At 39.1% G+C, this 12,829-nt stretch overlaps 1 protein-coding gene across 1 annotated transcript; it reads left to right on the plus strand.

The window, feature by feature from the left end:
* Positions 1-1,595: 1,595 nt before the first annotated feature.
* LOC122662329 (probable carboxylesterase 2) lies at positions 1,596-2,657 on the plus strand. The gene has a single exon (XM_043857925.1). The coding sequence runs from the start codon at positions 1,653-1,655 to the stop codon at positions 2,640-2,642; it is 990 nt and encodes a 329-aa protein (XP_043713860.1). The 5' UTR covers positions 1,596-1,652; the 3' UTR covers positions 2,643-2,657.
* The last annotated feature ends 10,172 nt before the right edge of the window (positions 2,658-12,829 follow it).

Genomic DNA, 12,829 nt, shown 5'->3' on the forward strand with positions numbered 1-12,829 from the left:
ATAACAGAACAAATCAGGGATTGATTATTACCTAAGCCTCACAAGTGCACGACCTCCAATCGATGATAGCCCTTTCTCGATCGTTCCACGCACCACGCAAGCTTTGCGTTCCCACGGTCAAGCTATCTCTTTCACACTTCCAAGAGCACAAAAGCTTGGACTATCTCTAAGATCAAACACTAAGAGAGGGGAAGGAGAAAACGGTTTAGGAGGGAGAGGGAGAGCTCCACATTTGGGTGCCTTGTGCATTCCTTGTGTGTGATTTTGCAATCCCAAAATTAAATATGAATTGCTCCTCACTTCATCCCAAAATGGTAGCTCACATAGGTAAAGCATATTGAGTTTCCTAATGGAACTCAATTGCTAGCCTATCTAATCTTTTCCCACAAGGAAAGATATGCATTGTTAGGGGAATCCAATCTTGGGTGGAATATTCAATATTCCCCCATTGGCTTTCCTTTTCTAACATAGCGCTGCAGAGGCCATGTGGCACAGCAGGCCCCACATGGTGCACATGGCCTCTGCAGTTGCCGCACGATGCATTACTGCACCATGCAGTAACGGGAGAGGATACCGATCCGGTTTGGTTGTTGGCCGAAAAATACATCACTGGCTATCAAAAACACCAGCAACAAGGCAAACAAGTGAACCGTGCCCCTTGTAGACGGGTTACAGCCTTTGGGTGCTCTATTTTTTCAAAGGGATTTGCCCCTAGTAGAGCATCTTACAGTACTTGATTCGGGATCTTTTCCCCCATCGGTAGTTCTTCTTCTTGGCACCTCCCCCCCTCCCAAAAAGAGTTATTCTTTTTCTGTTTCGGTTGATTGTTGTTGGCTACTTGAAGCTACGATTTGGTTGAGGTTCTCGTTCAATTGCATTTTGGGAATGCTTTGTGATTAAATTATTGAGATGAGAAGTTTTCTGTTTACGATGAATTGCCTTTTTTTCCCCTACCAAAAATTGGAAAAAGGGGAAATTTTGAATAGCTTGAGGCGTGTAGGAATTGGTCTTGATGGCGACTTGTTCTGCATTCGACTTGTGGGTTATGACTTAGGGTTGTTGTAGCAGCAGAGAGCCGTTTCAATGAGAGCTCGATCCCTGCCTGAAGCAAGAGAGAGAGAGAGGGAGTACGTAAGGAAAAGACAAAAATGCCATTTAAATGTTACTTTACAAGATTTTAATAAAAGAAAATGAAATGTCTTAATTGTCCCATGTAATTGAACCTTCAATATCTCATATGTGTATTAGTTATTTCACCATTTTGTTATTTTTCCAAACATAACCCACCCCTTTGTTACATGTATAACAACCTAAAAAATTAATAAAATAATTCATGTGAGGAAGCATGATGAACGCCTTGGGCTGAGATCTGTCCCCACCCATCCCAATGTGGGTAGCTGATCTAGATTTGACTCAGAGAGCCATTTCCCCTTTGTATCAATTATTTTGGGGGAGGAGGGGGGGGGGGGGGGGGTGTGGTTTAAGGAGCAGGCTGTACTAGCCTAATTTTACGCAATAATGCATGAATCCAGCCAAAACTAAATCTTCCATAAAAAACGCAAGGCAGTGGAACGACAAGCTATCCTTATTCCTTCTTTCCATCCCCCTCTCTCTCTCGCTCTCTCGCTCTCTCGCTCTCTCGCATATCTGCAATGGAATCAAGCGAGCCTGAAAACGAGATAGACCATGAATTCCTTCCCTACGTTCGGGTATACAAAGGCGGACGCGTAGAAAGGCTTGTACACACCAATTTTATTCCACCCTCCCTCGATCCCCAAACTGGTGTTTCATCCAAAGACGTCGTAATTTTACCAAACTCCGGCGTCTCCGCCCGTCTCTACCTCCCCAACCTCACCCACATCAACCACAAGAAGCTTCCCTTACTCATCTTCATCCACGGCGGAGGCTTCTGCGTTGGCTCTGCCTTCACTTCCAAATACCACCACCTCTTGAACTTCATAGTCGCTGAGGCAAACGTTATCGCTGTCTCTGTAGACTATAGACTTGCCCCAGAGCATCCCATCCCAGTATGCTATGACGATTCTTGGGCTGCCCTTCAATGGGCTCTTTCCCACTCTTCGTGTCAGAGAGATGAGGAGGACCAGACCGAACCATGGCTGACGAACCACGCAGACTTCGACCGGGTTTTCTTGGCTGGTGACAGTGCTGGTGCCACTATCGCCCACGACTTGGCTATGAGAGTGAAGGCCGAGCTGGGTGTGGAATTTCTTGGACTTGCTCTGCTCCACCCTTTTTTCTGGGGGTCAGAGCCCATAGGGTCCGAGTCTACACAGCCCAACAAAAAGGTGTTTGTGGACCGGATCTGGCCTTATGCGTGCCCATCGAGCCCGGACAATGATGACCCAAGGATCAACCCGGTGGCAGCCGACGGTCCGAGCCTGGTGGGGCTTGGATGCACTCGTGTGCTTGTGTTTGTGGCTGAGAAGGATATTTTGAGAGATAGAGGGTGGCTTTACTATGAAGTATTGGCCAGGTGCGGGTGGATGGGAGTTGTGGAGATTACAGAGACAGAAGAGGAGAACCACGTCTTCTTTCTCCACGAACCAGAATCCGAGAAAGCTAGGGACTTGTTTACACACTTGGCTCTCTTCTTGAGTCTGGAAAGGCCGCCCTTAGCGTGACCATCGTTCTAATTAAACTTCTAATTGGATGTCATGACTCCGCATTCATTCATGTTAGTACTCTTTTTTACTTCTCTACTATATATATATACATGATTTGAAAAATAATCACTCACAGCTGAGGTCCCTTTTCTAAAGGATAGTTTGAGAGAACGGATCATCGTATGAATAGGTGAACGTACATCTCAGAATCAATCAGATTTTAATTTTGTTTTCATAAAAACCCCTTCTCTACTTGTAAATGGTAAAATTAGGACAAGTTATTGGCTCTCACATATATGTTCACCAGTTGATACATGCAGAGGAACCGAACTCATAGGCTAATGGGCATTCAGTAACTCTCAAATATCAATTTCAATATACTGTGTTGTTCTTTCCGTAGAAAAAATATGTGCAATCAAAATTCAATATAGAACAGAATAATACAAGTATAGATGGAGTACTCCTGTAGTTGGATAAGCAGGGGGAGGGAGATTGTTAGATGAGGTGACCACGTAGTCTCATATTTATCCTCAAAGACTCGTTCAAGAGTCCATAATGGACTAGAGAGTGAAACTAGGAGAACGATTCCATGATTGAGAAAGGTGGCGTTGTACTCTCCAACGGTTATCTAAATTGTACTTTATTAGAATAAAATATTCTTATAAGGAGTAGATAAACAAAGAAAGATCAGAATCGAACAATTTCAAGAGTCCTTGCTAACAATTGCATAAATGCATCAATGTATATAAAGATTAAAAATAAAATGCCTTGTCTACTATTCAAGCATTCAATGCATTCATTAAAAAATAAGACTTGATTCACAATAGTTTTCAAAAGTCTCAATGACAAATCAAAATGTCTTTTCTACCTATTGTGGGAAATGCAATCAATGCATTAAAAAATATATATAAATAACACGGCACATTCAGCGAGGCATATACATTAAATGAATATTGACAAATCTGTTCAAAAGTTTTAACATAAACAATTCATGAATTGAACACAACTCACAATCGTATTCTCATCTTTTCTTTTATAATATTATATAAAACCTTTCTAAATGCTTTCTCTTAAATCAATGTAGGGTAATTATGATGGTGAGTATCATATATATAAAAAAATTTAGGGTTGATGTTCTCTGTGTTGCAGCGCAGCTTGCGCCCAGACACATGGACCTACCATTCAGTGGGGTAGAGTGGTCATTTTGCCCACGCCCATGTGTCTGGGTGTAGCCTGTGCCCCCGGCACAGAAAACATTCTCCTAAAAATGTAAAACGATACTTACCTTTCTGATAACAGAGATCAGTTAGTAATGGTGTTCAAAATTACTTTCCAAATAAGATGAGACGATCAAGAGGCCGTGCAATAAGGCAAGATAGTTTTATCTTCTCTTTCAAGTCTCTCTCTCTGCCTTGTGGTGTTGGTAGCCAAAAACTCCTGGATTATGCTAATTACAGAATCAAAAGAAAAAAAAAATTGTCTATGTAGGCTCGTTTGGCAAGTTGAAGTTGTAGCAGGGATTTTTCTTGACTGAAGTTTTTGCAACAAAAAAAAAAGAGTTATGGACGTAGGTCGCGACGGGAGCCAAGCAACCGTCTGTATTGATCACTTTGAGCAGTAGCGGTTGGCAACGGAGAAGTGCAAGTTGCAGTTTCAGGTTGCAGACAACCCAAGAAGAGTTGAAGTCTGCAGTTTCTTCTCAGTTGTAGAGTCTGGTTGAGAATGGAGAACGGGTTTTGGGCCACTCAATCGAGTCCTTGCTGTAGATCGCGACAAGATCCAATGAAGCTTGGAACCGCAGCAGGGGTTTCTGCAGCTCTGATACCAATCTAGGATCTACAAAAACGATTAGGAAACTTCACAGAAATGGGGGCTCCGCTTACGATTGATATTCTTTCTCAGTATGTATTTGTTCCAACTCCAATACTGTAAAAATAGGAGTCTTTTAGATAACCGTTGGAGAGCACAACAGTACTTTCCTCAATCGTGGAATCGCCCTCCTATTTTCACTAGCATTAAAATTAGACTAGCATAATTTAATATTAATTTTTTTTTTAATTAAGTTTACAGAATATCTATTGATATTTTTTTTTAAAATGTATGTGAGGGAAAAGAAGTAGCATAGAAATCTGAACCAATTTATTTATCTATTTTATCAGTACTTCATCATCATGGCCGGAATACCTTTAGCACAAGAAATCAACATCCTGAGAAACTGAATGGGTCCAATTATGATACATGGAACATGAAAACCAATTATATACTAATATATAAGAAGTTGGACCATGTTCTGGAATTGAAACCTGTGGTTGGGGATAATTCCACCATTACAGAGATTAAAGCTGTGAAAAAATGGGCTGAAGATGATAAGAGAGCCCGTAGCATGATCCTCTTGAAGATGGAAGATCATGTGATGAAGGTGTTTAACAACCACAAGTCGACCAAAGCAGTGTTGGATGCTGTGAAAGCCAAATGTGATGTAAAAATTGAAACTCACACTCAGCTATAGACTCAAAGATATAATAGTTGTAGAATGGCTGATGGTGAGGATGTTGTGAATTACATCAACAAGATGTTTGTAATGGCTCAAGACTTGGATGATGCAGGATCGAATGTGTCAAATAACCACCAAGTATCCATGATCATCAACAGTTTGCCCCCTTCTTGGGCGATGGCTCAAACTGCACTAAGATTCCTAGGGGAAAATCTCACTCTTAAGAAGCTTCCCCAATAGCTACAGTTCTTCCAAGAGTGCATGGTAACTCAACCCAGCTGAGTTTGAGCCTGGACAGGTAGAAGCACTAGCACATTAGCACCAGTACCGCCCCAGTACCAACCAGCTCCACCCCAACACTAATCCTACTAGGTTTAAGGGGAAGGATAAATGGAAGCCTAAGAACTTTCAAAAGATACGACTTGGAGCATGGCACAATTGTGGAAATTTTGGCCATTTTAGAGCTAACTGCCTTAATCCTAAGAAGAATAACAAAGGAAATCCTGCACCTGGATCCTCATCCAACACTCAACAAAAAGAGTTCATTGGCACAGTTGAGTGCAATTTGTCTGGGGAACAATATGAGGGGTGGTAGATCGACTCAAGTGCAACTCGTCACATAGCAAGGACTACATGAGTACAACAAGAGATGAAGCCTCTTGTACCTGGAAACCACAAAATCTTCATGGGAAACAACTTGTATAGCGAAGTACGAGGTATTGCAGACTACGTGTTGGACCTTTGGAAGGCTAATTTTCATCTCAGAGATGTAATTTATGCTCCTGACATGCACTGGAACTTAATATCTGTACATGCCCTTGTTAGGAAGGGTCTTGATGTGCGCTTCATAGGAGCTGAGGTCACTATTGGACGACATGGTCGTATTTTTGCTTCAGGACAATTTGTCTCTAAGCGTGATTTATTTTTGCTTTCCACTGTAGACAATGCTCATAATGTAACCACCAACATTAATGGAAATGAATCTAGTTCTTTAATTTATATTGACATTGCAAATGTGGTTGATTCATACATTTGATATATGAGATTAGGACACCGTGGAATTAAAAAAATGGAACAAATAATGAAATTGGGGTTAGTTCCTTGGCTAACTAAAATAGAATATGATGCATGTAAACATTGTTTATCTGGTAAGATGACTAGAAAATCTTTTTCAGTTGGAGTAAAGGCAATGGAACTCCTTGGAGTGGTACATTCTGACATTTGTGGACCGCTCAATGTGGGTACCCATACTGGAAAGACTTACTTTATCATATTTACTGATGATTTTTTCAAATATTGGTACATTTATTTACTAAGTAGAAAATCTGAAGCGTCTGAAGCAAATGCTTCAGATGCTATAGAACTGAAGTGAAAAATTAGTTGGGAAGAAACATTAAGGTTCTAACCGATTGTGGTGGAGAGTACAACTCCATTGAATTTGAAAATTTCTATGAGGAACATGGAATCATTAAACAAAAGGCTATGTCTTTCACACCACAACAGAATGATGTGACTGAAAGAAGGAATAGAACATTGCTTAATGTGGTACGTTGTATATTATCACATTCTTCTCTTTACAAGAAATTTTGGGGAGCAACCATATTCATAGTAAATTATATTCTAAACAGAATTTTCACTAAGTCTGTTGAGTCTACACCCTATGAACTATGGACAGGTAGGAAACCAAACTTAGAAAATCTAAGGAAGTGGAGATTAGTAGCCCATGTACTAATACCTGAGCCATATAGAAACAAGTTGGATTCTAGAATGATCAGATGCAAATTCATAGGATATCTGAAAGGATCAAAAGGGTATAGGTTTTATCACCCTGAAAAAGGGGTCATTGAGAGTCATGAGGCAAAATTTTTAGAGAAACTAGAAGAGGAACCGCAATAAGAGGATACAGAATCCCTGCAAGTTATTGATGATGACTATAGTATTGATCCTCAAGAGGAACCAAGAATTTTTTATCAAAGGAACCTATGTTCCTGAAGATCAAGTTGATCCTCTAGGACATGACCCAGAACCTAGGGTAAGTGGGAGTAAAAAAACAAAAACACACCCTACTTATTTAGATGACTACTATTTTTATTTATGTGAACTATCTTGTCATACAGTTCACGAGGATTTAGAAAAAGTAGTCGATCCCATAACCTATAGCAAAGCGATTAATTCGCAAGAATCAGGTGAATGGTTAAATGCCATGCGGGAGAAAATTGATTCTATCACAAAGAATCAAGTATGAGAACTTTGTGATCTACCAAAGGGTAGAAATGCAATAGGTTACAAATGGATGCTTAAGAAAAAGTACAAAGTAGATGGGTCTGTTGATAAATTCAAGGCCCGTTAGTTGCAAAAGGTTACACCTAAAAGGAGGAATAGACTACCAGAAAACTTACTCACCGGTAGCCAAATTTACCTCTATTAGATTGATATTAGTTGTAGTTGCACATCTGGACTTAGAATCATTTTAGATGGACGTGAAAACCGCCTTTCTAAATGGTGAGTTGGAAGAGACCATATACATACGATAACCCGAGGGTTTTCAGGTAGTGGAACATGAAGATAAAGTATGTAGACTTAAAAAGTCTTTGTACAATTTAAAATAGTCATCACAAAAGTGATACTTGATATTCCATAAAATGATCCTTAAATTAGGATTCGTGGCTAACAAGTTGGACAATTGTGTATATATCTTGAAAAGTGGAAGTAGTTTTATTATTCTCTCCTTATATATTAATGACATACCTTTAGCTGAAAATAATATTGAAATGTTAAATAAGACTAAGTATGAGCTTAATAGCAGATTTGAAATGAAGGACATGGGGAAAGTGTCATATATCTTAGGAATTCAAATCTCTAGAGACAGGACACAACGTAAATTGTGTTTGAGTCAGGAAAAATATTTGAGTTCTGTGTTGAAAAGATTCAGAATGCAGAATAGCAATCCCTCATCAACTCCAATTGTTATGGGAAAGGCTTTGTCGAAAAGTCAATGCCCTCAAGGATAAGAAAAATTAAATATACCTTATGCTCAGGCAATAGGTAGTTTGATGTAAACCATGTTGTGTACATGATCGGATTTGGCTTATCCAGTCGGATTGATAAGTAGATACCAAAGTAATCCCAGTTCAGCCCATTGGGAATCGGTGAAGAGGATTATGAAGTACATCAAAGGAACTAAACACTTGAGATTATGTTTTCAAATGGAAAAACTTGAGGTCATTGGATACTCTGATGCGGACTTTGGAGGGGACAGAGATGACTGTAAATCCACCTCTGCTCATGTATTTATATTTGGAGGTGCAGCTGTTTTTTGGGGTGGCAAGAAAAAAGGGTTTGTTACAAGGCACACACAAGAAGTTGAGTACATTGCTTGTAGTATGGCAACTACTCATACAGTCTGGATAAGACGGTTTTTAATGGAATTTGGGCTGGGTCTTATAAATGGACAAGTAAAAATATTCTGTGATAATCAGGCAACAATAAACTTGATACACAGTGGTGTAAATAGCTCGAAGGAAAAATATGTAGAAATCACTATATATGAGATATAGTGAAAAATGTGAAATTAAAGTAACCTATATACCTACGAGCGACATGGTAGCTGATCCCCTCATAAAGAGAATTCTGTGATAATCAAGCGGCAATAAGCTTGATATACAGTGGTGCAACTAGCTCGAAGGGAAAATATATAAAAATACAATACCACTATATACAAGATATAGTAGATAAATGTGAAATTAAAGTAACCTATATACCTACGAGCGACATGGTAGCTGATCCCCTCACAAAGAAAATTCATGCGGAAGCCTACATTAAGCATGTGAACTTAATGCGACTTAGAACAATCTAAGTCTGGAATTGGAACTAAATATTGAGAATTATTTAGGACTTGAAGTGACAACATAAATCTTTTAATGATTGTTCCTAGAAATGGGAACGAAAATGTCATGATGGATTGTTCCTGGAAAATGGGAACTTAGAATACAATGATTGTTCCTGGAAATGGGAACGAAAATGGAAATGTTATGACAGATATTCCTGAAATGGGAACTAAAAACATGTATTCGGCCAACATGGCCAAGTGGGAGATCTTAGATGAGGTGGCCACGTAGCCTCATATTTATCCTAAAGACTCGTTCAAGAGTCCATAATGGATTGGAGAGTGAAAATAGGAGGGCGATTCCACAATTGGGGAAAGTTTCATTGTGCTCTCCAATGGTTATCGAAAAGACTCCTATTTATACAGTATTGGAGTTGGAACAAATACATACTGAGAAAGAATATCAATCGAAAGCGAGCCTCCATTTCTGTGAAGTTTCCTAATTGTTTTTGTTAGTCCATTGGAGTGTGTGGAATGTTGTTGCCATTGTTGGCAACGTATTTTATCATAGTGGTGTTGTGGCAGTAGCTATTGGTGGTTTGGAAGAGCTGAAATGGTCAAACAGTTACCTACATAACTATAAGGGTATTTTGGTCATTTGGTAGGGTTACAGGGGTACCCGCACTTGAAGAACACCATTTAACAGTATATTAAGTCTTTATATAGTGTTTGGCAAAGGGGCGAAGCAGCAGGTGAAGGTTTCATACTGTTAAAGTTCTGATTTCACAGGTTCATGCAATGACAGTGACTTTAAGGTCATTTTTGGAAAGTTTAATGGCAATTATGGGTGAAGTGGTCTTCATGAGAAATGAATTTCGTCAAGTTACAGTTCCAACGCAATTGGTCTCGCATCATTGCAATGTTGGACAAGAAGGTTACAGATGTTTTCGTGTCGACGCACGAAAACGGAGCAAATCTGGAATAGGCAAAAGCTTATATACTTAGCCAAAATTTTGGCTTACATTTTTAGTGTGATTTTGTAAATAGTGGATTATCATTGTTTTGTTAAAACTCCAGAATCTCCTCAAGCGTCGGATCAGCATCTTGGTCAGATTTGGTTCATTAAAAGAAAAAAAAAAAGAAAAAGAAAAAGGAGGAAATAAAGAAAATAATTAATTTGTAATGGAATGTTATGTCGGCATGACATCACCCCCATTTCTAATGAAGGTAAAGAGTGTGAAAATCTCTGATGCGTTTTTCTTTTGTGCACGGTTTGTCACGAAGAATCTTTTTATTTATGAATTTGCCACTAGTAACCAATTTTTGGAGCATTCAACTTTGAAAGGTCGTATCTTGGTTATTTGGAGTCCAAATTGGACAATTTTTTTTTAAATTGGGTATTTTTTCGAGAGGAAGCCATTGGAACCAGTTGCAGCATCGTCTAACCACGAAAAGTTGAAGAAATCACTAGTTTATGCTCGATGACTCCATATTAAGGATGGTTTGAGCAATGGAGTGTACACACGATTCCTATGCATCAGAGGCTTCATGGTTGTTGGGATTACTTTGTAAGAGGTAATCCAATTCTATAAAATCCTATTTTTTGATGTTCTAGGTTGTTTACTTTGTTGGAACCCTAGACTGTGTGAAAACCCTAATGTTGGGCCTTGTATTGGGGGGTTTTACATTCTTGTACTCTCAATTGATGGATTATAATTCCATTCAAGTTGAGGCTTGATTGGAGAAGGGGTTGTTGCCCTCATTTGTGTTGTTGCACAAACCGAAGCAAGGATTGTAGTTCCTGGGTTGTTGTTGTAGTTAAAATTTGAATAGTGTATTGAGCAATGTACGAAACCCTGGATAAGGTATTGCTCCGTAGACGTAGACAGTTTGGTCGAACCACGTAAATTTGGTGTCTTTTCTGCTTTACTTTCATTGCATATATTGGAGTGTGTTTGATCTGTAGAGTGGGGTACACTGTCTAGTAGACCTGGCCACATAGTGGTTGCGAGGTGGACATGCATGTGTGTTGTGGGATTTGTAATTACGGGATTGCCCTGGCTAATCAGGTTTACTTGAAGTCTTCACCATCGACATCAACATAGGGTTAGAATTTAGGGATTATTTTTGAAGAACATGATTCACCCCCCCTCTCAGTGTCAACCTGGGATCAACAAGTGGTATCAGAGCTAGGTTCCCAAGGAAGAAAACTTAACAGTTGTAGGTTGGACATTGAGATTTGATAGTGATGGCAAACACCAGTAAAGGAAAAAAGCAAGTACGGGAAGATTCTGATTTTTTATGGCTCCAATTATAGCTTTTGGAAAATTCAGATGGAGGCGTACTTGAAATCACAGGGATATCCTCTATGGAAGATTGTGCAGACAGGTTACATCATTTCTACAGAGGACATTGCAGATGCAATAGAGTTGAAAAAGTATGAATATGAGAATAAGGCCAGAAGTGCACTGTTGAGTGCCTTGACAGACCAAGAATTGGCAAGAGTGTCTGGATGTGAGACAGCTAGACAAGTTTGGGACAAATTGAAAGACATCCATGAAGGGGATGACAAGATTAAAGAGGCCAAGCTCTAACATTTCAGAAATCAATTTGAAAGCCTAAAAATGCCAGAAGAAGAGACAAATGAATTTTATATAAACAGAGTAAATGAAATTATTAGCTCTATCAGAGGGCTAGGTGAGCAAGTCACTGATGTAGTGGTGGTGAAGAAAATTTTAAGGTCTTACCAGATCTCTACAACCCCAAAGTGTCTGCAATAGAAGAATCAAAAGATTTGAATTTCATGAGTTTAGATGAATTGCACGGCACACTGACAGCATATGAGATGAGGATGGTGAAGGTAAAACCTACCGAAAAGGAAGCTGCATTCAAGGCCATGAAGAAATTGAAAATTAAGCAAGAAAGTAACTTAGATGATTCTGACGATGAGTTGATAGCTTATCTTGCAAGGAAGTTCAAGAAGGGAAGACGAAAATACAAATGAAAACTTTCCTTAAAATGCTTCAACTGTGGAGGCATTGGTCATTTTACAGTGAAGTGTCCAGAGAAAGGTAAGACATGATTCAGATGAAGATATCCATGAAAGTAAAACCAAGAAAGGTAAGGAGAAGGTTGTTCCTAAAAAAGGCAACTACAGGAAAAAAGCTTAATTTCAAAAAAGAGCAACACCTCTTCAGAAGAAACATCAGAAGGTGAAAATTTAGATAATGAAGAATATGAGACACTTTTCATGGCATTTGGAAGCAAAAGTCAAAATAAAATAGTTGAAAATCTGATGAAGAGGCAGAGTCTGAGGGTGAATATGACCTTGAAGCTAAATTATACTCTGAATTAAAAGAACTTAAGGTGGAGAGAAAGAAGAGCAAGAAGTTTAAAAAACAGCTTGAAGAACAAGATGAATTGATCAGTCAACTAAAGCTTACCATTGTGGAGACAGAGAAGATAACTGATGATATTAATAGCAATCTTTCATTTAATATAGAAGAATACAACAAATTGGAGGAACAAATTGTTATGTTGAGGATAGAGATTGAGAAGCTAAAGAAGAATGATGATCCAACTCCTATAACCCCATCAGTTACTTTATTGAAGAGAAAAGACAAGGAAGTGAGTACACAGGTGATTGAGACAGACCATCCACCATCTAACAAAGGACAGGAAAATTTACTTGACGAGGTCCTTAGCTTTCAGAGGTCACCACAACTAAAGTTTGGTCTTGGTTTTGAAGGAAGTTCATCTGGAAGTGAGAAGACTAAAGGTAAGGGCACTGCTGGGAATCCGGCGAGATTCGTTAGTGAAAAACCGAAGAACTCTAATGTTGAAAAGTTTACTAAGAAGAAAGTTGATAGAGATGGATTCACCACA

Source organism: Telopea speciosissima, chromosome 5, assembly GCF_018873765.1.
Source record: "Telopea speciosissima isolate NSW1024214 ecotype Mountain lineage chromosome 5, Tspe_v1, whole genome shotgun sequence".
Taxonomy (NCBI): Eukaryota; Viridiplantae; Streptophyta; class Magnoliopsida; order Proteales; family Proteaceae; genus Telopea; species Telopea speciosissima.

Bases quoted from the DNA above. Each gene is read 5' to 3' on its own strand.
- LOC122662329 (XM_043857925.1), top strand. From the start codon at position 1,653: ATGGAATCAAGCGAGCCTGAAAACGAGATAGACCATGAATTCCTTCCC.